Genomic DNA, 25,996 nt, shown 5'->3' on the forward strand with positions numbered 1-25,996 from the left:
TGCCTTCTTGCCCCAGGACCTTCTTGCCTTGCAGCAAGAAGGTCCTGGGTTTGACTCCCAGCCAGGGGTCTTTCTGCATGGAGTTTGCATGTTCTCCCCGTGCATGCGTGGGTTCTCACCAGGTACTCCGGCTTCCTCCCACAGTCCAAAGACATGCCTATTAGGTTAATTGGTCTCTCTAAATTTCCCTTAGGTGTGTGAATAAGTGTGTGCATGGTTGTTTGTGTGTTGCCCTGCGATGGACTGGCGACCTGTCCAGGGTGTACCCTGCCTCTCGCCCATAGACTGCTGGAGATAGGCACCAGTTTCCCTGCGACCCAATATGGAATAAGAGGTAGAAAATGACTGACTGACTGACTGACATCCAGGATGCTGTAAGGAAACAGCCTGATTGTACAAGTTGACATGCTTTAAATAGTTTTAATATTCCCAAAGTTAGTATGTACAAACTTGCAGTGCTACATAATTGAACACAAGCCCAACTTTGCAACCACAAAAGCTTACTGAACATTTAATTTTGTAATTCATTGCTGCAAAAAGAACTGCAATGAGACGCGACCTGTAAGCCCTGTCACAATAGTTGGATGTGCGCTCTTCATTTAGCAAGTGAGATGAGGCAATAAGAATTGGTACGGTTACACTGTCTGTCAATAAAACAAAGCAGGTTTGATATTTAAGGAACGCTGAAGTAAGTAAATAAAATAATCAGCAGCTGTGAAGACAACATAGACAATACAAACATATTTCATAAAGATGTTCCACATTAAAAATGTATAAGACAAAAAACTAAATGCAACTACATTAACATTAACATTAACATTAACAGAGGCTATAACTAGCTATAACTTGGTTTCTTTAGTTTGGGAGACAAACTCTTTCTCCACAGTTTCTGTTTCCTTCTGTCTTCTTCTCCTGTGTAAACAAAAACAGTAAGTGACAATTACAAAACAATTGCTTTCTTCTTCACTGAAATCATTACATCGAGAGCAATAACATACAAAATTATCAGTGTAAAAAACACAGTTTTAGACTCACCCGCAGATGTACTGCATTTGAGGTATGGTCTCTGGCAACGCCTTCCCATACGTCTCTGGCAGCAAGAAGCAGATAATCCCACCAGCAATGGCTAAAACACCCATCACAATGTACGGGAGTGCCTTGTAGTATTTCCCTGCAAATAAAAAAGGTAAACATGCTTTGAGAGAGGAAAAGAAAAAGCTTAGTAAAAATGTCATTCCAACAGTTTAAAAAAAAACATCTATTACATGTAGCTTAAATTAAGGTAACAGATCTACTTCATTTGTGATAACTTCCAATAAATCATATTTTTTATGTTATTGTGTCAAAAACGGCAAGTTTAAAATAAGTTATTTATATTTCAGATAAAGTCAACATCTATTGTAAATAACACATTCTAAGTTTCTAAAGTTCAGTTGGGCTGTTCAAGTAATTTGTTTCAAATGTGCATTTGGGAGGTGAAGCAGAGCAAGTTTATTGTAATCACCCCACACCTCCACTGAGTGGGGCAGATTGCTTGTCAAGTTTTTAGATCAATTGTTTTTGTTAGGAACCCTTCTTTAACTGAATATAAATTGAATGTCCTTCTTCTGCACTTAGAAACCAAAACAATGTTGAGAACTAATCTTTGCTTTTGCATTCATGACGAACAATACGAGAAACATTTTCTGGCAGCAGACATTTTTAAATATTTCTTTCAAGATTTAACTTGTAAGATTTTTCTGAGAAAAATGCCCTAGATAGCCTAAAAGAAATTAAATACAGAACTACAAAAAACGATATATTTGTGGTTGGTTTGTTGTTTTTGCAAATGTTGCTGTTTCGTGACAAATTTAAAAAAAATTCCACTCTGTATAGAAGACATTAATGCAACCTTTGTTTGTAGGAGATATTTGTCTCTTCAGTGATATTTGTATTATTTGATCATTGGGATCTTTACTGCTTAAGCTAAAATTTATATCTTCTAACTAATTATATTAGAAGTTAGTTTATTAAATAATAGACCAATGGAAAGTAGCACATATTGCAAAGCGAAACAAAAATAAAAAAAATATTAAGCTAAAAAGTGTAATGTATGTATATACTGCAAGTAATTTTCCAAGGCTCTGTATGTAACAGTTATACATTTTTTTACTTCTGTAGTGTTGTCTCTTTTTTTATTTTTTAACACATCATAGACAATATTGTACAATATGTATTTACTATGCAAAAAAACACAAACAAAAAAGTGAAGTGATCACATTTATATATCTACATGTTTTATAATTTAAAACATTTTCCAGAAAATGGAAAGTTGATAAAGTGCTGATCTAATTTTGAATGAATGATCTTTTTATACTGTAAAAATAAAGTACATTTACCTAGATAAATAATAAAAGGAGAGATGATAGTGGCAATACGGGCAGCCATGGAGCAGCAGCCCATTGCTGTATTTCTGATAACAGTGGGGAAGAGCTCTGATGTGACGGAATAAACTACACAGAACGCTGCAGTCACTCCAAACTTTCCTAACATCTCAAGAAGCACAGCCACAGTGGGTAAATCTAGAGAAATAGAGAAGAAAATTCAGCTTCACATTTATTGTTTGCTAAAAACATTAAGTGTTTTGATGCAGCAAGAGGGTGGCTTTGATTGGGATCTGGTTCCTGAAAAGGCACAAATCAGTCAATCAGTTTCTCTATAAAATAGTTACACATTTTTGTTCTAGTCATATCTGTTTTATTCGGTTCTGTTTTTCTGTTCAAAACAAATGAAATGGCAGATTAGTTAGGTAAAAATGCAATCAGTTTTTTTCTTTCCAAAATCTGCCATATTTTGACATGTTTCAAGTTCTGTTAGTTAACAGCATAGCAGCATTACCTATGGGTATAAGTCGAACACAGAGGATCATGACGCCTCCGAGGAAAAGAGTGGAGGACTGACACAGGTGTCTGGAGCAGAACCGCAGCAGCAACAAGGCAATTATGTATGCTGGAACTTCTGTCACAGCTGACAGGAAGCAGTTTAGGAAGGGGTCACCATGAAGATTTGAAGTGTTAAGGAGCAAAGCATAGTAGCTAATGGTGATGATCATCCTGCGAAGACATTCACAAAACTCACTTTAATTGCAGATTACAAGAACAAAAATCTACATGCAAAGTGAGACAATTATCTGGTGCAACTGCAGAAATGCTGCACTGGATGCTAAAGCTTAAAACATTGCCATGAATGAAAGTGTTGTAACGTAAGGATGTATTTCATGTAAGTAAGTTGAAGACATACCACAGACTGGCACATAACAATGTAATAGATGCTATATTGCAGCTTTTCAGGATGACCAATGGATTTATTTTCTCACCACTCTTAGACAAAGCATCTTCAATCTATGTAAAATAAGAAGGAATGGTCAGTGCAATAAGCATTGATTCCAATAAATAAATTAATAAAAATGCTTTAAAAGAAGAAGTGGTCATGAATAGGTTTTATGGCTGCAAGCCAAATGCAAACCTAATTAAAGGTTTAGTGTTTTTTATACTGATAATGATGTGGTTTGTGATGAACTTACCTCAGCTGGGCTAAAAATGTCCTGAGGGACTTCTACTCTATTCATTTTTGCAGCTTTTCTAAGAATGGCTTCTGCGTCTTTTACTCTCCCTTGAGAAAGCAGCCAGCGAGGAGACTCTGAGAGCAACCTGAAAACACAAGCATATTTATCAGATAAGTGAAAGTTATGAGGAAAACAACAGCTTGTGAAGTTGTTGTGAAGGTTCTGATCTGCATCTTTGAACGTTTGTGGTGTCCCACAGGGGTTAGCATGGGGCCAGATTTTTTTTATTATGTATAAATGGTGAACAAAAAGTATCAAAAGTATTGAAGCTCGCTTTTTGGCAATTGACATTAACAGATTTCTTTCTGTGGACCGTATTAAAAAAAGTACAAGAAAAGGCACAGCAAATGCATACATTTAAAACCTGGTTTGACAAAAACTTAGGGAAGCTAAAATTGTGCTATTTTGGAAAAAGAAATTCAAACCCAGCTGAAAACTAATTCTAAGAGGCCGCAGAAAACAATAATTTCAACTGCAGGTCTCACATTCATCATGTACAAAATAAATTATCAGAGGATAGTTTTGAATAAGGCTGAGAACGTACTGGACTATGATTCCCTCCACACTCTGCATTATTAATTAATTTTACCATATTTAGCACACTGCATTGAGGTCTGGGGTGTTAATTATAAAACATGCTTACATGAACTTTCAAATGCACCAGTTATAAGGCTGGATATGTGGATCATACCAACTCTTTGCTGTAACAGTCCAGACATATTTATTTTTCAAGCTGATTTACTTTTGGGCAATTAAAAAGTTGCAAAAGGCTTAAGGAATACATTAACATTCAAAATTCAAAGGTTGTTCTGTGAAAAGGAGGGACCTTATGGTCTGAGGGGCATAAAATACAAAGAGTGACGAACGCAAAGCGGACTTTTTGTGTTTTCCAATTCTAGGAAAATCTTTACATGAAGAAGTTTAAATCAAAGGACAAAGAGATAATATAAATCAGATCAGTAAATTGTCATGTAAATGTCTTTATTTTTTTTTAACATACTTCAGTATTCTTACCACCACAGAGGAGTGTAGATGAGTCCAGATACAGCCATTGCAATCAGCAGCATTCTCCAATCACGGATGAAGTAGGCTACAGCAGGCATGGCCATGTAACCTACAGCTGAGCCCATAAAAACTCCAAGGGAACAGAAGATAACCCGGGTTCTGGGGCTGAGAATTTCAGATCCTGTAGGTTTTATAAGGAAAACCTTTTAAAATAAGAAAAGCTGTTGTTTTGGGAAATTATTGCCAATTTTGAGTTTATTTGTTTATAGACTTAAATATCCTACAAATCTCAACTTCTTATGGTATGTTTTACAATGCTGGACTCATGTATGAAGGTTTTTTAAAAAGGTCCCTTCTCAAAATGTTTATGTGCACAAACATTTATTTGGATAGTTTAGTATACAAACTGTCTACATATCACTCCATGCCATCACATATTCAGCCAAAAACAGTGGGGCACTAGAATGCAAAAGAATAGACATAATCTTCACGTGTGTCTTTATAGGTTTTTGATGAATGAAAACAAATTCAACCAGCTTCTGTGTGGCAGTGATAATTTAACAGCTTTACCAGAATTAAAGGCTGCCTTTTCACTTATTTTCAGTAATTCAGGTACGAAAAAAATCTTGAACTCTACTGACAATAGCCATATGATCCACACTGGTTGATTATTTAATTATTTTCTATTTAGTAGCTAACTGTTTTCAGATGAATGTTTTTTTGCTTGTATGAAAGACAAGTTTGCAAAATAACCTTATATTTCATCTTTTGGCACTGTGCTACTAGCTTCCTGTCGCGAAACATACAATTTGTTCCTGTTCGTATTTATTTAAATGAATCTACGAAACAAACAAATAATAACACAGTCCGAGAGAACAACGGAAGATCTTCTGGCAACTGCCAAATCCAGACTCACCACTGGAATGCCAAACACAGAAGAAATATCTCTCTACTGCTCTAGAGTTGCATCTGATTCCATGAAGCTCTCCAAGCACTGTTCTAGAGCTCATTTTAAGGTAACGTGAAACTTGGGGGCTGTGTAGCAATTAAATCTGCAGAAAGCACTTCATAGCTTTTTTTGCTGTCATTTCCAAACACTTCCACTTTGCTAAAACACCACTAAGAGTTGACTGTGTTGAAATGTCAACATTGAACTTATTTCACTGGTGTCAAACTTTCATGGAACCATTCTCTATTTCACCAAGCTCTGGAGAGTGACCCATTCTTTCACAAATACTAATAGAAGCAGTCTGCATGCGGTACTACTGTATTCCCATACACATGTGGCCTTGGAAAACACCTAAATTCAATAATCTGGTTGACTGAGCAAATACATTTTGTAATATAGTGTATGTTGGAACAAACAATGCATGATATGCTGTCATGGTTAGTTACAAATGCAGAGCAAACATTTTTGTCCTGACTTCCATTTACTTTTCCAATTATTTATAATTGTTTTTGAAATTAATTTTTTTGGCTTAAACAACATACCCAGAACAAATGCTATTGTGTAGTTGGAGTATCCTCCAGCACCCACAAGACAAAAAATGAAGGTGAAGATCTCCCAGCTGGGAGAGAAGATCTGTGCTGTAATCGCTATAGTTTGAAGTGCCATCATGACAAAGAGAAGCGGCTTCCTTCCAAACCTGTGGAAAACAAGTCATTGGGTCAGCCAGATTGTGTTTAATTTACCCCTAAAAGGAAAGTTAGATTTAAAAAAAAACAAAAAACATTCAGCATAAGGTACATACCTGTCAGACATCTGGCCTGATACCATAGTTCCGACTAGTACCCCAACATAATGAATAGAGGTGGTCAATGGAGATTTGTATGCATCATCACATACCAAGTCCCACTGTAAAAAAGATTTTTAAATTTTTTTTTATTTTGCCACAAAATCCTTTATAGGTATGATAATAGTTGCTTTTTTGTGTATATATGGCCTTTAGCTATTACACATTTAAGCCTCTTTAAATAAAAATGCAACTTGCACAACCTGTCTAAAAATTCAAGCCTCTTGTATAGACAGTTTAAAGGACATGGAAAAGATGCTAGCAGCGTCCTTTATCCTTTATCTCTTCTTCTGAGCCATCCAAATTTAAACAAAATTGCTACATTATGATATCTTCGGTTATACCGCAAGGAAAAAAACTTTATTTTTCAGATTTATGAAAAATGTCCCACCAAAATTCTAGGTGGTTGGAAATTGCTCATTGCTTCTGTATGAGTTCTTATATGTAGTTGAACAAAAAAAAAATCATTATGATTGAAACAAATGGTTTTTTTGAGACAAGGGTTTTTTGTCAGTCTAAAGTGGTGCTTATATTGAAAACTACCCCAACAAAATCTTTATAACATGTAAAATAAGTACCATATCGCCAATATGTAACCAAGTAATTTAGTTTCTAAAGGTGTAATTGGCATGAAATTCTTACCAGATGTAGGGAACAACCCATCCAATCCACATATGCAAAGAAATTAAACCATAGATGTTCAGATATTAAGTTTTGTGTGACAAAGAAAAACTTTAGAATGCAATTACTGAAATTAATTTAATGCTTTTAACAAAAGTCTTTGCTGGTAATAACAGCTTCAAGACGACTCCTGTTAGGAGAATCTGGTCATGCATCGCTCAGGTGTGATTCTGGTCCATTCATCCACACAGCCTTCTAATCCTGAAGCTTCCATGGGTCCCTTCTTTCAGGTGTGTTGGAGTAGGGATGCATCTAAAAGTTGCAGGATGGTAGCTCTCGAAGACTGGACTGGGACACCTCTATTTTAATACATGCAGTTGTTGGAAAAACCTTTAAACATCAAATCTCAATGAAGTTTGAAAATTAGAGACCTCAATGAAACTAAATGAAAACTTTGGAATGTGTGAGAAAGAAGTTATTTCTGGTAAACATTGAATCTGTAAACAATATTCAGTAATCTCAGCTTTGTTAGATTATTTAAAAAGCTTTGTTTCTTGCCAGGTCTAGCGAAATATTTGTAGCCATGGTGACCAGATCATACAGAATAAAAGCTTAAAGTAGGAAGCTTCTAAAGTCCAGTCATTGCTGAATATTTCAAAATATAAAAGGCTTACATCTGTAACTATAGTTGACTGGTAGATTTTCTTGCTGTATGTCCATCCATCCAAACACTTTTCCCAAGGAATTTCACTCACGTTCACATCTACATTTGGGATAATGTTCTTTTGAGAGTAGTTCCTGACTGTTTCCAAGTTAAGCCTCCAACAAGAGCTGCGCTTTGTGACTCCATCGACTGTTTCCAGTGGAATTGTCACATTTCTCCACATCTCGCTGATGCTGTTGTTCTCGGGAATGCTGCATTCATGAGGTGGGGTGTCACCTACAAATACGATATAGATTCCAGTAAATCCATTCGGTAAGATGCTGATGGCCAATGCAAAAAAAATCCTCCTCTGAAAGGGTCCCCAGGACCCAATGAAAGAGGTGATGGTGTCATAGTCCCTGACTTTTGGGTTGTCCTTTTCCTGGCCAAATTCCTTCATTTTTAAGAAAAATAGAGGAAAACAATCTAATCCTTTATAACCACTAATATGCACAACACAGAGTTTTCTGCACAGCTCTGTGTTATGCAAAGAAGTGCTTTGAACTGTAAAGCTGAGCTCCCGTTTTAAGATGCCTCCATCATCAAAATGTGGGAGGTTACACAGTTACATTCAGCGCCGTAAAACAGAATTATCTCTGATTTATCTTATTATCCAATTTAATTTTTCTGAATAAAGACATTGCTAATTCATTACTTAGAAAAGGTTTTTGCCTTAACTTATTTAATAATAAAGAAAAATGTTAAGACAGGAGTGCATCCTCTAATAAATTCTTTAAAGTAAATCATTCTCAAGTAAAAGTAAAACAGTAATGAAAGCTGTCATTGCAATGACCATGGATACTTGTGTTTTTTATTGCAACAGCAGTTAAACAATAATGAGATTATGTTGTGCTTTGTTGTGGTTGTTCATAAACTGGTACAAGGACCAAAGTCCTAAAGGATAGTAAGCTATAACGAATTTGGCTCAGTACTTCCTATAGTTAGAAAAAACCATCAAAGAAATAACAGAAAACTGATTAAACTCTACAATTTATTAACACCTTTACATAACTAAAGTTAAAGAGTTGACTTTGTCTTATTTTATGGATAGTATTCATTTAGTAATGACCTGAGTTTAATCATATACACACAATGAACCTGATGCCACCTACCTGATTTTATTAAAAGTCAACAGCCACAGATTTAAAGTGAACCATATTTTGTATTGTATTGTAGTGGTTTATTTGTCATATGTAGGTTAACACACATTCAACAATGCAATGAAATGCTTGGGATAAAAAGAACCGTTCAACTAAAGTTGAAAAACAAAAGTGCAAAAGTGTTCAAAACTATGTTATGGTATGTGTTTGAAAATAGGTCAAGTTGTAAGAGTAATCATGTGAACATTAGTGGAGCAAAGTCTAGATCATTAATTGTGCTGAAATAATAATCCACACAGTACCTGAGTTCCAGGAAGTCTGCTGTAGAATGAATGGAGATTATTCCATCTTGATGCAATGTGCTGAATTGCTTCCAATGCATCACTTGGAAGCAAATATTATTCTTTACGTCTAAATGGCTTTTTTTAATCTTTATTTTTCTTCTTTTAACTTTAATGTAATGTAGCCCCAATGGAAGAATGCACCCACACAGCAATGTATGAAACCATGTGGCTGTTCTAATACTTTCGGTGCCATTTTGACTTACCATGGTGATATAAGCCACACATTTTGCAGTACATGCATCATTTTGATGTCATTTGGAATAAAACACAGTCAAGTTTTTTAAAAAGTGTCAGTCATTGTAGTAAGACTTATAAGTTGGTGGGAAAATCATGTCTTCTAAAAAAGAGGAGCAAAAAACAAAGTACACATATTAAAATCACAATGAGCAGGCATCAGACCTTGCTGTAACAGTTTTTAATTCTAAACCACCCAGATTTCTTCTTACAGTATATTAGATTTATAAAAGTTAATTAGAGAATCCTGCTAGTAGTTTGCCACCATAAGACGCAGTTAGGTTAATTATTTCTATGATCCTTACTCATGCTGTTGTTCCTAAGAATGATAGATCACAATGGAGTTATCTTAATCATTAAACAACTTGGAGAACTCAAGAAACTTATGTAACAACAATAACGAGACTTTTCATACATAACGTTTAGTGAAGTTGTCAGGTTCTGTATAGAGAAAAGTTAGATGTATAAGTTTGTAATCATAGCCATATGACAAAAATTGTAAGACAAAAGTTCTTGACACACATGGTGCAAGTGGATACAAACATTTTATTCAATTATTATTTTGTGACATTTCTAGAAAATGTTTTAATTCATAAACATCAACTAGGCCAAAACAAAAAAAAACCAAAACACAATATTTGGTTTTGTTTATGGTTTTTTGGATCCCCACTGGGCATTTTGCAGGGTTGATTTATACATTTCACCTGTTTTTTGTTGAGAAATCAGGAAAGAAAAAGTTCCTTCGTTACAATGCTAAAAATCTAAAGGCTGAGCGTTTGCACTTCAGATTTTTCTTTTTGCAGAACTGGTCGTTTACGTGATGCTCCATTTTGAAAATATTTCCTCTTTGTGGACCCTCCACAGAACCTGCAATGTATTTTAAAAATAGAAAATTATCAACAATCCTCATTTTATCAGTAAGCTCTAGATATAGTTGAAACCATAGATTTACTCACGTTCTATAAAAGGACTAATGTTTTTTCACTGACAAAAATGTTTCTGTTTTAGGTCAGTTACCCAAATTACTTGTATTTGCTAATTGCCAGAATAACAGAAGATCATTTCTATAAAAAATGTTCAGAAAATTCTGAGGTTTACATACATTTCCTCAGTATTTTCTTTTAAACTGTATGACTTGGGCCAAACCTGGGACTCCTTTATCAAGTTTCTCATCATAGTTTATTGGAATTTTGGCCCATTTCTCCTGACAGAACTGGTGTAACCCAGTCAGGTTGCTCTTCCCCCTGATTTTCTATGTGACTGAGATCAGGGTATTGTGATGGCCACTCCAAAAAAAACATCCGCTTTGTTGTCCTCTAAACCCTTTGTAAGTAATAGCATTCTTAGGGTCAATGTACATTTATGCCCAACATGTCTTCAAAAGTTGCTGTCATTGTGTTCATTTGCAGCTTTTTATGTTGTTTTTGGAGTAATGGCTTCTTCCTCTCTGAGTGGCCCTTCAGCTTGTGTTAGCACAGAACTCGTCACTGTGGATAGTGACATTCTCTTACTACTGTCAGTAAGCATATTCAAGAGGGCTTTTGCTTTTTCTTTTTTTTTCTACATTTTCTACATTTCACAACAAAACATTCCTCGACACAGAACCTTCCTGCGTGGTACATTGCCTGGACATTCCCAGCTTTCCTAACATTGTTTAAAAACATGATCATAGCAATCTTCAGGAACCTGGAAAGTGCACCAAAGAATGTTGAATCAGACCTTTGAAGCTCCACAGTCCTTTTGCTGTTATTTTGACAGATTTCTTTCTATTTTCCCATGATGTCACACAAGGAAGTAGAGTTTTTGAGGTGTTGCCTCATCCACTGTGTGTCTCTAGTTACCTCAAAAGTTATAAATTATCAGAAGCTTATATAGCTGTGACATCATCATCCAGGATGTCCCAAATTGTTCCAAGGAACATCAACTTAATGTATGTAAACGTCTGAGGAAATATATGAAAAAAATCTATAAAAAATATTTCTCTTTCTGGAATTTGGCAAACAGAAACAAATCTGTAATTCTAACTGATGTAAAACAGCAAACCTACAGTAAGAAACCGTAGGAAACATAGTGTATGGTAACATCTGTTTTCAGAAACATGTTGCCTGTATTCCTCAGTTTGAGTCACCCAAATAATATATTCTTATCAAAAAGCAGAGCTGTTTGAAGTGTTATCTGAAACTGTGTTTGCTTTCACTGTACACTAGCTTCAAGGATAGGTTATGGTGTAACTTCAAACTAAAGCCGAACATCACCATCGTTACTGCTTATAGTCATGTAAACCCAGGCGTGACCCACTGTATTTTTAATCATGGTGATTTTCTAGTAAAGCTAAACATATTTTTGGTGTTTATATTCCAGTGTTTTCTTCAACTTCGTATAATGTTTTATTAATGCAGTGTGTCTTTCTATGTAACAGAAAGTCCTATTTCAATAAACACATTGCAAAATATAGCCTAAGTATGAACAATAAATACCCCTGGCATTCCTGCATCTGCTCCACTGTTTCTGGGAGATCTTTGTTGAAGGTCTCCGGAAGGAAGAGGTTAACCACAGAAGAGGCTATGGTGAAACTTCCCATTAAAATGTAAGGTAGAACCTTATTATATGTACCTGTAAATAAAAAAAAGTTACAAATTGGAAAACTTTGGCATACTTTCACTCAAAAGGTGCATTATGCTTAGAATATTCTGTGCAGATGCTTTTTGCTTTGTCATGACATCTGCGCCATTAATGACTTTGCGACCAACAGAAGCATGAAGTACCTAAGTAGATGACGTAAGGAGCTGTGATACTGCCGATTCGGGCAGCTGAGGAGCACATTCCCATCCCAACATTCCTAAGTACAGTGGGGTAGATCTCAGCAGTATAGATGTAAACAATGGTGAAGGCCATGGTGAAGCCAAACTTCCCAATCATTTCCAGTGCCAGAGCAAGATAATGGAGCGCTAAAGAGAAACGAGGGAGGGAAAAACACTTTGGTCTCTTATGCAGTTCTTGTAGCAACACAAACAATGACAAAATTAGGTCTTTAAACCAACAGACCCAAAATAACCAGCTGCTGTTATGTTGCTACAGGACATTGCAAGAGATGGAGTTCAAAAAAGGACTAAATAAAGCTATTGAGAAGCAAATGCTGGTACCTAACAGGTTGGTGAAAGGAACTGGTAATGTTGCTAACTTTGTCTAAGTGCTCATTATACAGCCAGGCAATTGTCTCTATTGTTGTTATACAGGTCCTTCTCCAAAAATTAGCATATTGTGATAAAGTTCATTATTTTCTATAATGTAATGATGAAAATTTAACATTCATATATTTTAGATTCATTGCACACTAACTGAAATATTTCAGGTCTTTCATTGTCTTAATACGGATGATTTTGGCATACAGCTCATGAAAACCCAAAATTCCTATCTCACAAAATTAGCATATTTCATCCGACCAATAAAAGAAAAGTGTTTTTAATACAAACAACGTCAACCTTCAAATAGTCATGTACAGTTATGCACTCAATACTTGGTCGGGAATCCTTTTGCAGAAATGACTGCTTCAATGCGGCGTGGCATGGAGGCAATCAGCCTGTGACACTGCTGAGGTCTTATGGAGGCCCAGGATGCTTCGATAGCGGCCTTTAGCTCATCCAGAGTGTTGGGTCTTGAGTCTCTCAACGTTCTCTTCACAATATCCCACAGATTCTCTATGGGGTTCAGGTCAGGAGAGTTGGCAGGCCAATTGAGCACAGTGATACCATGGTCAGTAAACCATTTACCAGTGGTTTTGGCACTGTGAGCAGGTGCCAGGTCGTGCTGAAAAATTAAATCTTCATCTCCATAAAGCTTTTCAGCAGATGGAAGCATGAAGTGCTCCAAAATCTCCTGATAGCTAGCTGCATTGACCCTGCCCTTGATAAAACACAGTGGACCAACACCAGCAGCTGACACGGCACCCCAGACCATCACTGACTGTGGGTACTTGACACTGGACTTCTGGCATTTTTGCATTTCCTTCTCCCCAGTCTTCCTCCAGACTCTGGTACCTTGACTTCCGAATGACATGCAGAATTTGCTTTCATCCGAAAAAAGTACTTTGGACCACTGAGCAACAGTCCAGTGCTGCTTCTCCCCAGGTCTGGGGAATGCGGCACCTGTAGACCATTTCCTGCACACGCCTGTGCACGGTGGCTCTGGATGTTTCTACTCCAGACTCAGTCCACTGCTTCCGCAGGTCCCCCAAGGTCTGGAATCGGCCCTTCTCCACAATCTTCCTCAGGGTCCGGTCACCTCTTCTCGTTGTGCAGCGTTTTCTGCCACACGTTTTCTTCCCACAGACTTCCCACTGAGGTGCCTTGATACAGCACTCTGGGAACAGCCTATTCGTTCAGAAATTTATTTCTGTGTCTTACCCTCTTGCTTGAGGGTGTCAATAGTGGCCTTCTGGACAGCAGTCAGGTCGGCAGTCTTACCCATGATTGGGGTTTTGAGTGATGAACCAGGCTGGGAGTTTTAAAGGCCTCAGGAATCTTTTGCAGGTGTTTAGAGTTAACTCGTTGATTCAGATGATTAGGTTCATAGCTCGTTTAGAGACCCTTTTAATGATATGCTAATTTTGTGAGATAGGAATTTTGGGTTTTCATGAGCTGTATGCCAAAATCATCCGTATTAAGACAATGAAAGACCTGAAATATTTCAGTTAGTGTGCAATGAATCTAAAATATATGAATGTTAAATTTTCATCATGACATTATGGAAAATAATGAACTTTATCACAATATGCTAATTTTTTGAGAAGGACCTGTACTTCTACTCCCCTTTTCCTATTTCAGCCTATTAAGCCTTATGGTCTTGTGTATTGTTTTGTTTCTATTTTGGTCCTAAATAAAAAAAATTAAAAACCTTGCAGTCCTGGTTCCATTCCTGACATAGCATGTTTTGGCAGTTTAAATAATATATTGATTTCCTTTCAAGTTTTAATCTACATTTTAAAGTTTAGAGACTTTACTGCTACTTTTGCGTAAACTGAAATCACCTTACACATAGACGGTGTGCTCCTTACATTATGAACACATTTCTAGTCTGGTAAACTCCAAGTTGCATAGTCAGCTGCTCAGATAACACCTTGAACACTGATGTACAATGTCTGAGTATTTTACCTGACAAAGCTGTTTGTCTTGCACATGTGCATATCTACCACAACTTTATAGGTCTTCACCTTGGTCAGCTCAGACAGCTATAATAAGCTAAACATTGCCCGGTTTAAACATAACTAAATAATCTGAAGTACATGATTACTGTACCTATGAAAGTAAGTCCATTTTAAGATCTTTCTGCATCAGACATCTTTAGAGAATGTATACATTTCTCTTTTTAGCAGCAAAATAATTATTTTTCTTTTAAAATTAAGATTATAGTTCTCAGAAATAATACTCAACCAGTTTATAATGATTTATCTTTTCAGAGATTAAATAGCTTATAATATAAGCAGAATGCTTTTTCTTATCATGTCCCTTTTTAAACATTAAGAGAATAACAGTTCAATGATTTTTGTACTTTTTTGGGCATTTCTGTTGCTTAATGACGGCATAAATACTGGACCAATGTTAAAAGGAAGTAAAATAATTTTTACTCTAGACACGCCACCAAACAGCCGACGTGTTCCCATTACGGACATGTTCTGTACATTCTGATATATATACAGAAAAAAAGGAGTCTCACTGTCAGGGATAAACTGGATGAGCAGAAGAACGCCTCCTCCGATAATGAGGAATGTTGACAGAATTGCTCTACGTGGACATTTCCTCAGCAGACAAGTAGAAACAATGTAGGCGGGTACTTCAGTGATAGCTGATAAAAAACAATTCATAAAAGGGTTGCCACTCAGGTTAGATGTGTTCAGGGATAAGCCAAAATACCCAATGTTTATTGCCATCCTGAAAAGACAAAAAGAATGTCAGAATGAAGTTCATATCCAAATGTTTACAGTCAAAGACTATACAAGGGACAGACACTTTGGTTTATGTATATTTTTCTATTTTGTATGAAAACTGTCTGCTCATTTATCCATATACGAATGAACTAGGTTGCGTCATGTGTCTCGTTCCCAAAGCTTGAAAAAACATAATTAAGAACATTTTGTTCTCACCACAAAAGGAGACACATCAGTGTGATGCATCTGAGTTTACTGGACTTCAGGACATCGATCATGGTGTATTTCTTCCCAGGAAGAATTTCCTCAACCTAAAATCAAGGTTACAATTTAGACAAATGCCAAATAAAACATCTGAAATTGATCATGCAAGTTGACACAAACATAAAATGTTTTTAGTTATGAGATGATACCCACAAAATTATCAAGAAACTCTACGATCGCAGACTTATTTATTTTATTGCAACTTTATGCAAAAATCAAAACAAAGTAGTACCTATACCTATGAAGTGGAAGGAAAGTTATATATGATTTTTAAAAATGAATGTAGAAACTGGTGTATTTCAGCAAATCAGTGCTATGTAGATCTCCCTTGCACTGTGATTACAGCTGCAATATTTTTTGGAGACTGTCTCTATAAGCTCTGCACATACACTACTGGTCAAAGGTTTTAGTATGTCTTTCTCATTTAATGGTTTTCTTTATGTTTATGACTATTTCCATTATACGTAGATTCTCAATGAAGGCATCAAAATAGTTAATGAACACATATGCAATTATGTAGCAAACCAAATATTGTAAAATAACTTTAAATATGTTATAATTTAGAATCCTTAAAGTAGCAATTTGCTGTAATGACTGAAATATTAAACTTTGACCATCTCTCAATGAACGTCTGGGAAGTTCTTTCAAGACTCTTTGAAAACCATTTCAGGTTACCACCTCATGAAGCTCATGGAGAGAATACCAAGAGATCAAATCAGTAATCAAAGCAAATGGTGGCTATTTTGTAATAATCTAAAATATAAAAATGTTTAGAGTTATTTCACACTTTTTGTTTACTGCATAATTCCATGTGTCTACATTCACAGGGTTGTTGTCTCTGGTGAGAATCTACAACTTAAATAGTCCTTAAAATATAGAGACCTATTAAGTGAGAAAGGTGTTCTAAAACCTTTGACCAGTGGTATATAAAGACAGAACTTTTTGACCAATCTTGTTTGAAAAAAAACCAAAAAAAACTCAAGCTCAGTCAGCCCAGATGTTGAATATTTGTAAACATACATTTTCAAGTCCTGATACAGATTTTCATTTGGATTTAGTTCTTGAATTTGACTGGGCCATTTTAACACATGGATATGCTTTGATCTAAACCACTCCAGTTGAACCTCTGACTGTATGTTTACTGTCTTTGTCCAGCTGGAATGGGGAAGTCCCATTCTTTCTCAAGTCTTTTGCAGGCTCCAATAGATTTTCTTTCAGAATTTGGAATGTATTTATCTCCATCCATCTTTCTATAAGTTTGACCTTCTTTCCTGTGGCTGAATAAGAAAAGCATGACGCTGCCTCTATCAAGATTCAGTGTGGGGATACATGGTGATGTACAGTTGTTTTTTTACCACACACATTTTTGCATGTAGGTCAAAAGTAAAATTTTGGTCTCACCTAACCAGACCCTAAATACAGTATGCACAGCACACTTTTCAATGTTTCCTTGTAAAAAGCTTTGAAAAATCCTTTTCCTTTAACTTAGCAATTATGCATTACTTTGTAATGGTCTAGCACATAAAATACTAATAAAATGCATTGTCGTTTGTGGGTGTAATGTGACAAAATGTCAAAATGTTCAAGGGCTTGAAAACTTTTGTAAAACACTGCATAAACTAAATCTAAGAATCTGAAGCAAATACGTCTTTAATAATATTATACCTACACTATCCAGCAATTTCATTTAATTTCATATATAAATATTCCATTCCTAAAACTTGACATTAAGGAGTAAAAATCAAAAATGCTTTTTAGTGCTGAAGCAAAGCGAAATGCTGGATAACGGTTGAGCCATTTCTTAACTTAGACTAGCAGAAAACAATAAATCAATAAAGGAAACTAGTGTTACTGCGTGAAATAAACAATCAGCTTGATTCCATTCATTCAATCAGCCTTATCACTCAGTAACTACTTTCAAGTAAAACTTACAGTTAAATTTTCCTCTGTGTTTAAAGCTACTAAATCATCCCTTTCTGTAAAAGGTACATCAGTGATGAAATTTGTGGCGAGAACGGCACAGTGTTGCACCAGCTATACTCTGGCCACCGGGTATAAACGCTAGACAGATGGATGCGATTAAAACACATGATCATATCATACTTTTCTTAACATCTCAAAAGAAAACCCGCAATGTCAACCAACTGAATAAGTGCTGATTAAAGTAAATAGCGGTAACGACACATCAATCTCACCTCAGATTCTTTAAAGATTACTGACGGTGTCTGCACTTTGTTTTTTCTTGCAGCATCTCTCACAATCAACTCTGCCTCCGTCACTCTTCCCTGAGTGATCAGCCACCGAGGCGACTCTGGGATGAACCTGAACAAACAATTTGAAGTGTTCAGCACATTTTCAACATTAGCTCAGAAATTAGCGACTGCACTGACATACATACCACCACAAAGGGATGTAAACCACAGAGGTTGCTGACAGAACTGCTAACAGAGTTCTCCAGTCTCTGATGCCATATGCAATCCAAGGAAGTGTCATGTAACCGATGCAGTAAAAAAGGAAGGCCCCGAGAGTTGTAAAGAGAACTCGCATGGTTTTACTCAACAACTCTGTACCTGTTAGAGAAATACATAAAATGCACTTATAAACAAGCAGTGAAAGTCATAAATGTCTTTTTGTTCTTAGGACAGTGATTCGATTTCAATTAAGTCTACTTTGGTTGTTATTAGATCACACCTTTAGGTCAGCATGTACTTACCCAGTACAAATGCAGAAATGTAGATGGATATCTGAGAAGCTCCAACAAAGAGGAACATGACACAGAAAATTTTCCAAGACTGAGAGAATGATTGAAGCAGAACAGAGAGAGACTGAGCCCCAAGAGACATGAAAACAACTTTTTTTCTCCCAAACCTGAAGAAAAAATGCAAGTCATTTACAGGTTAATTTCAGTACATTTTTCAAAACACTATTTCAATAATTCAGTTCAAATAGTGAAACCTATCTTATATCGTTTTATTACACACAGCTTGTTGTATTTCAACATTTTATTTATTTCAATATTAATGATTATGGTTTACAGCTAATGGAAATCCAAAATAACCTATACACTAGACAGCTGGCATGGCTGTTGTTCAGCAGAGAGTCTCTACAAAGAGTGTAATTACTGCATAAGGTAATTTCTAAAGAAGCTAGCTGTTTATAGAACAGCCCTATGCAAGGATATTGATAGAAAGTTCAGTATAAGGAAAAGGTGTGGTTGAAATTGTGCACAAGCAACAGGGGTAACTGCAGGATTTCTCAGATACCAGGCCATCACATTGTCTACAACCATCGCTTGCTTTTTTTAAAGCCACTATCGACCAAAGAGGGCATCAAAGGCATAAGCGAAAAAAGGACTGAATTGTTGCTCAGAATTCTAAAGTCCACTTTTTAGATGCAAGTAAATTTTGCACTTAATTTTAAAATGTCCCAGAAAAAGTCCCAGAGTCTGGAGGAAGAGTGGAGAGGCATATCCAAGTTGCTTGAGTTCCAATGTGAAGTTTCCACGGTCAGTGATGCTTTAGGGAGCCATACCATCTGCTGGTGATGGTCTCCTGTGTTTTATCAAATCCAAAGTCAGTGCTGCCCTCTACCAGAATATTTGAGAGCAAGTTATGCTTCCATGTTCTGTCAAGCTTGACGGAAATGCTGGAATCCTGTTGGATTTTATTTTCCAGCCAAATTTGCCACCTGTCCACACTGCCAAAAGTATCAAAACCTGTTGTAATGACGCTGGTATGATGGTAACAGTCTAACTCTTTAATCTTAGAAAATGTGAATCCATTGAGCAGTGCCTGTGTTTTTAATAGTTACTGTGATGTCAACATCTGGACTTGGTAACTGGTAAACTGTCTGGAATACCAAATTTTTGACAAGTAATTGACTGTTTATTTTATGGTTTGTAATCTGTCTTTTGCACTTGTAATTATAATGACGTGTTGTTGACCTCTGTACAGGTCATGGACATACTTTTTACTTGGCTGACATTTCTGAATTAAAAATCTTTTTTATTGGTCTTATGAAATATTACATTTGTCTGAGAGACAGTTTTCCATAAATAATAATCATCAAAATTAACTGAAATAAAATGATAAAATATTTCACTCTTTTTAAATTCTTTTTAAATTGAGTTACTGAAATAAATAAACTTTTTTTATTTTATAAAGAGGCAAAACAATAATAAAATATACAATTCCTTATAAATATTATGCTGCAAAGACAACAACATCTCATACTATATTTTACCAAGTGAAAGAAAAATACTTATAGGTCATACTGAGAAGAAGAAAATAGATTCGAACTGGACATAGGATGCAGATTCAAGTCACAATGTTGTAGATCACCCATTTAAATATGCATTTACTATAACAGAAGATGGCGCTGTCGTCTTCATCAGCAATCGATTGAGCAACCTTTACTACATGGTTTCATCAGAACCTTATTTTCTTAAAGCAACAGTCAAGTTTTCTATGCCAGAGTCAGACAAAATTACACACATTACAGACCGGTGCTACACAGAGAATTGTGCAACTCATAAATAGACAAACACAATTAAAAGTAATTATACCAATTTATTAAGTTGTAAATAAAGAAGGAAATACCTGTCAGAAAGCTGTCCTGAGATCAGGGACCCAAAAAGGTATCCCACAAAGAGGGTTGAGGATGCAAATGGAACTTTCCATTGGTTGTCACAGACAAGGTTCCACTGTAAAGACATAAAAATCAGGGACTGCTATAAAAACAACAGAGAGTAGCAGAACTTCAACAAAAAAACAAAACAAATGCACCTCCATACTGACCTCAGTGACTATTGTGGACTGGTAGATGTCTTTGCTGTAGTTCCATCCATCTAAACATCTTTCTTGTGACAGATTTGTGAGATTAACATCCCTTTCAGGAATATAACCCTCGTCAGAAAGATTTTTAACCACAGCCAGAGTATATCTGCTGCACTGGCTCTGAACTTCTTCTCCACCCACCGTTGTGAAAGGAATGATGGCATTTCTCCACTCCTCCGTCAGGTTGATTTCTGGAATGAGACAACTGTGCTTTGGAGCTGCTCCTGCAAAGATGATGTAAAGTCCATTGAATCCAGTTGACACAAAAACTGTGTTCAAGAGGAAGAATGTGACCCAGAAGTAAGGACCCATTTGTCCAAGAAACGCAGTCTCTTCATCATAGTCTCCCATTTCCCCCCCTTTGAATAAAACAACCTCTCTTCTTCTTTTAGAGAGTGAAATGTGGTGTCCCTCTTCAAGTCTTCAGCTTAATGCAGGAGTTATAGGGGTGAGCTCTCTGTGGGGTAGAATGGACTGGTCCCTTTGGTGGGCTGGAGTCAGAATTGAAAAATTTCCATTTCCAAGTCCTGTGAGAGTATTAAACCAGTTGTGCAGAGATCAAGTTTCCATCCCAAATTGAAAACCTCTTAAAGGCTAGTTGAACCACTAAGACCCTCACTAAGTGATTTGTTTTGCTGCAAGTAAAATAATCTAAAGCCTCGTAGTACCCATTCTACTGTACGTACCCAGCTCCCCACACTACTGTGAAAAGGTTCCTGCTGTGGTATTTTCTCTAAACAGCATTCCTCACTTTTAAATACTCCCAAGAAGGCCACATGACTGTACTCTAAATATCGCTAAGTAGTGTTAAGACTCCTGTTGAATTGTGTTAAAACAGACTGTTGAGGCAGACCTGTCTTTATGGAGAGTTCTGCTGAAACTGTATCAACCTTGCATGTTTGCTTTACTATCTTTAAGATAAAGCGCTAACTCACATGGTCCCTGAGAAACTACACATATTTTACAGACCAACATTTGTGAAATGGCACATAAACACTTTGCCATAGAATGGGTACTAATGTTTGCAAAGCTGTATTTTTGGAAATTACAAAAACAATGACCTACTGTATGTACAATCCTGTATTCCTGTACTTAAAGACAGGGACTCTAGAGGGAGACATTAAATTCTGGGTCTTGCAGAGCAGCCACTGCTGCTGTATTACATAATCAGTTTTAACGAAATTAATCTCATCTGTGTTGGTGGACAAAGAAAAAGGAACTTCTGTGCATTCTGCTGGAGGAGTGGACTGATATCTATACTGCTTTTGAGGGCTTTAATGCAAGTCCAGACACAAACATTTAAAAAAGACCAAGAGTTGAAACATAAATGCTATGATGTGAATAATTTCTAGGAATTTCCACCTCATACACTGTGAAAACTCTTGACATTCCAGTAGTCCCATCATTCTCCTCAATGCTACACCCATTGTGGCATTGTTAATTACTTTAATTGGTGCGTTGATTAATAATAATCAGGAATGCACTGTTATAAAAGAGTTAACAGACTTGCATTATCTCCACTTCCAGTTTGATTATTGTAATCTTTAACAGTTTTGTTCCACAGTTACAAGCCCTTTGATTCTTAATAAGATTAGATCATGCTCATTTGAGTCTTTTATCCTCCATTGACAACGAATCAAACTTTCAAATTCAAACACATCTGGCAGCTGGTTTTAGGTTGATGACAGCGAAAGACAAGATGCTTCCACTATAATAAAGGTTGAAAAGTTTAAATAAAAAGTTTGGAGTCATGTGAAAAAGTAGGAGTTCCCTTCAATTTTCTGTTCTTTAAAAATTATCTCACAAATCAATGTACTCGTACTCGTACTCGTCGTCTTCCGCTTATCCGGGACCGGGTCGCGGGGGCAGCAGACTCAGCAGAGACGCCCAGATGTCCCTCTCTCCAGACACCTCCTCCAGTTCCTCCAGGGGGAGCCCAAGGCGTTCCCAGGACAGCCGAGAGACATAGTCCCTCCAGCGTGTCCTGGGCCGTCCCCTGGGCCTCCTCCCGGTGGGACGTGCCTGGAACACCTCCCGAGGAAGGCGTCCAGGAGGCATCCGGTATAGATGCCCGAGCCACCTTAACTGGCTCCTCTCGATGTGGAGGAGCAGTGGCTCTACTCCGAGCCCCTCCCGGATGGCCGAGCTCCTCACCCTATCTCTAAGGGAGTGCCCGGCCACCCTACGGAGGAAGCTCATTTCAGCCGCTTGTATCCGGGATCTCGTTCTTTTGGTCATGACCCAAAGTTCATGGCCATAGGTGAGGGTAGGAACGTAGACCGACCGGTAAATTGAGAGCTTTGTTTTTCGGCTCAGCTCTCTCTTCACCACAACGGACCGGCACAGCGCCCCCATTACTGTGGCAGCCGCATCGATCCGTCTGTCGATCTCCCGCTCCATTCTTCCCTCACTCGTGAACAAGACCCCGAGATACTTGAACAAATCAATGTCTAATAAAGATTTTTCATCTATAGGAAATAAATTAGTTATTCACAGGTAAAATGATCTTGCTTTAACAATTACATAAATTATATAAATTGTGCAATATCTGCTTAAGTTATGTAATATTTAAATAAAAAAATTCAGTCTGTTCGGTATTGTTCTGTGAATACCAGTCCAATATGGCGATGGTATTAGAACAATAGATGAAAGAGTAATTTTAACACTGGCATTCTCAAAACAACAAATTCTGCACACATATGGAATAAATTCACAACAGCTTCTCCTTAAAATATAAGAATTTATTTTCAAAAATAATTTCACTCCATGTTAAACATATTTCAGTTAACAAATCCTTCACTGGACTAGAACAATTCAACTAAAGCTACAAAGCAAAATTAAGGAATGAACTGTATACAAATAAGGAAAACGGGGGAACCAATAAAAATGATTGAAAACCATAATCAATATAATTCTGCAGTGATATTCAATTCAATTCAATTCAATTCAATTCAAAAATACTTTATTCATCCCAAAGGGAAATTAAATGTTGTTGTAGCTCATATTATGAGGGTTTCCTCAAAGAGCAGTTGTAGATGCTGATGGCTGTGGGCAGGAAGGATCTCCTGTAGAGCTCCGTCTTACAGCAGATCTGAAGAAGCCTCTGACTGAAGACACTCTGTTGTTGTAGGACAGTCTCATGAAGAGGATGCTCAGGGTTCTCCATAATGTTCTTCATTTTATGAAGAATCCGTCTTTTCACAATGTTCTCCAGAGGTTCCAGAGGAGTCCCCAGAACAGAGCCAGCCTTCTTTATTAGCTTGTTGAGCTTGTTTAAGTCCCTGGCTCTGATGCTGCTTCCCCAGCAGATGATGGCAGAAGAGATCACACTTTCCACAACAGACTTAAAGAAGACATGCAGCATCTTGCTGCAAACACCAAAGGACCTAAGCTTCCTCAAGAAGTACAGTCTGCTCTGTCCCTTCTTGTAGATGGCTTCACAGTTGCATCTCCACTCTAGTCTGTTGTCCAGGTGAACACCGAGGTATTTATACTCCTCCGCCACCTCCACTTCTTCTCCCATGATAGAAATAGTTTTTTGACTTATTCCTGTTTCTCTTAAAATCTACAATCATCTCCTTTGTTTTAGTCACGTTCAAAATGAGATGATTGTTTCTACACCATGCCACAAAGAGGTCCACCACCTTCCTGTACTCAGCTTCTTGTCCATCTCTGATCCACCCAACAACTGCAGAATCATCCGAGTACTTCTGCAGACGACAGGAGTCTGGTCCTAGAGGTCTGAGGTGTACAGAGTGAAGAGGAATGGTGAAAGTACTGTCCCCTGTGGTGCTCCTCTGCTGCTGACTACCTGGTTAGACACATAACCCTTCAGTCTCACAAACTGTGGTCTGTTTGTCAGGTAGTCTTTGATCCAGGAGATTGTTGAGGCCTCCACCTGAGTCTTCTGGAGTTTCTGACAAACCAAATCAGGTTGAATTGTGTTAAATGCACTGGAGAAATCAAAGAACATGATCCTCACAGTGCTGCTGGCTTTGTCCAGATGACAGTGGGTTTGTTGAAGCAGGTGTATGATGGCATCTTCAACTCCAACTCTACAGCAATAAGCAAACTGAAAGGGGTCCTGATGGTTTACTGTTTGCTTACTCAGGTGGGCAAACAGGAGTCTCTCTAGGACCTTCATGATATGGGATGTCAGGGCAACAGGTCTATAGTCATTGAGGACTGATGGGTGAATTTTCTTTGGTACCGGAACACGACAGGAGGTCTTCCACAACACCGGGACTTTCTTCTGGGCCAGGGTAAGGTTGAAGAGATGCTGCAGAATCCCACAGAGCTGCTCTGCACAGGCCTTCAGGACTGTAGGGCTGATATGATCTGGACCTGCAGCCTTATTTCGATTCAGTCTCTCCAGTTGCATCTTCACTTGACTTCTTGAGACACACAGGTGGAAGGGGGAAGCAAAGGAAGCATCAGCATCTTCTGATATGGTTGAAGGCAAACATGTAGAAGCAGAAGGGACTAGGGCTGAGGTGGAAGATAAAACATTTGAGGTGTTACTGGACAGCTGTGGGTCCTGTGGATCAAAGGAAGGTGGAATGTCTGTTTGGCTGTGAGCAGGAGAGGAGGATGCAAAGCTTGTTTCTGAACTGAACCTATTGAAGAATGTGTTCAGTTCATTGGCTCTGTCCAGACCTTCATCGGTCCGATCATCCCTCTGCCTGAAGCCCGTGATCTTCTTCATCCCTGTCCACACATCTCTGATATTGTTTTGCTGGAGCTTGCTCTCCAGCTTCTTCTTGTACACCTCCTTGCTGTCTCTTATCTTGACTTTAAGTTGCTTCTGTAAACTCCTCAATAATTCCCTGTCTCCCTCTCTGAAGGTTCTTTTTTTCTTGTTAAGCAGGTCCTTCAGGTCACTGGTGATCCAAGGTTTGTTATTGGGGAAGCATCTCACGGTTCTGGTGGGGATGATGTTATCCACACAGAAGTTTATATAGTCGGTTACACACTCAGTCATGGCATTGATGTCCTCTCCATGTGGCTGGCACAGTGCGTCCCAGTCTGTAGCCTCAAAGCAACCTTGCAGAGCTTCTTCAGCTTCCTGTGACCATTTTCTCACAGTCCTCTTTATTACAGGTTGCCTCTGAACAAGGGGCTTATATTTCGAGCAGAGAAAAACAAGATTGTGATCTGATTTGCCTAGAGGAGGTCTTGCTGTAGAGATGTATGAGTCCTTGACATTTGCATAAAACAAATCCAATGTTTTGTTTTTTTTGGTAGAGCAGCTGACAAACTGTTGAAACGTTGGAAGTGTAGCAGAGAGTGAAGCGTGGTTAAAATCACCAGAAATTTCCACAAAAGCATTGGGGTGTTGTGTCTGTAGCTTAGCAACAACTGAGCTGATGGCATCACATGCAGTGTCGGCAACAGCTAAAGGTGGAACGTAAACTGTTGCCAAAATAACACTGGTGAACTCTCTGGGTAAATAATATGGATGAAAACCTACTGCCAACAGTTCAATATCTGGATTGCAGAGATGACACTTCACAGTTACATGTCCTGGATGACACCATCTGTTGTTCACAAGTACTGCCAGTCCACCTCCT

At 37.6% G+C, this 25,996-nt stretch overlaps 2 protein-coding genes across 2 annotated transcripts; both read right to left on the minus strand.

Annotated features, from left to right (window-relative positions):
• Positions 1-404: 404 nt before the first annotated feature.
• LOC124876089 (solute carrier family 22 member 4-like) lies at positions 405-8,309 on the minus strand. Its single transcript, XM_047378586.1, has 10 exons — positions 7,698-8,309; positions 6,361-6,464; positions 6,101-6,255; positions 4,619-4,790; positions 3,563-3,689; positions 3,280-3,380; positions 2,878-3,092; positions 2,379-2,561; positions 1,036-1,171; positions 405-912 (listed from the first exon to the last, which is right to left on the minus strand). Exons 1-10 carry the CDS (start codon positions 8,124-8,126, stop codon positions 840-842), a joined length of 1,695 nt encoding a protein of 564 aa, XP_047234542.1. The 5' UTR covers positions 8,127-8,309; the 3' UTR covers positions 405-839.
• Positions 8,310-9,930: 1,621 nt separating this feature from the next.
• slc22a5 (solute carrier family 22 member 5) lies at positions 9,931-21,263 on the minus strand. Its single transcript, XM_047378528.1, has 10 exons — positions 20,388-21,263; positions 20,190-20,293; positions 18,305-18,459; positions 17,990-18,161; positions 17,787-17,913; positions 15,544-15,638; positions 15,117-15,331; positions 12,170-12,352; positions 11,882-12,017; positions 9,931-10,271 (listed from the first exon to the last, which is right to left on the minus strand). Exons 1-10 carry the CDS (start codon positions 20,775-20,777, stop codon positions 10,166-10,168), a joined length of 1,683 nt encoding a protein of 560 aa, XP_047234484.1. The 5' UTR covers positions 20,778-21,263; the 3' UTR covers positions 9,931-10,165.
• Positions 21,264-25,996: the final 4,733 nt, after the last annotated feature.

Source organism: Girardinichthys multiradiatus, chromosome 11 (genome assembly GCF_021462225.1).
Source record: "Girardinichthys multiradiatus isolate DD_20200921_A chromosome 11, DD_fGirMul_XY1, whole genome shotgun sequence".
Classification (NCBI taxonomy): Eukaryota; Metazoa; Chordata; class Actinopteri; order Cyprinodontiformes; family Goodeidae; genus Girardinichthys; species Girardinichthys multiradiatus.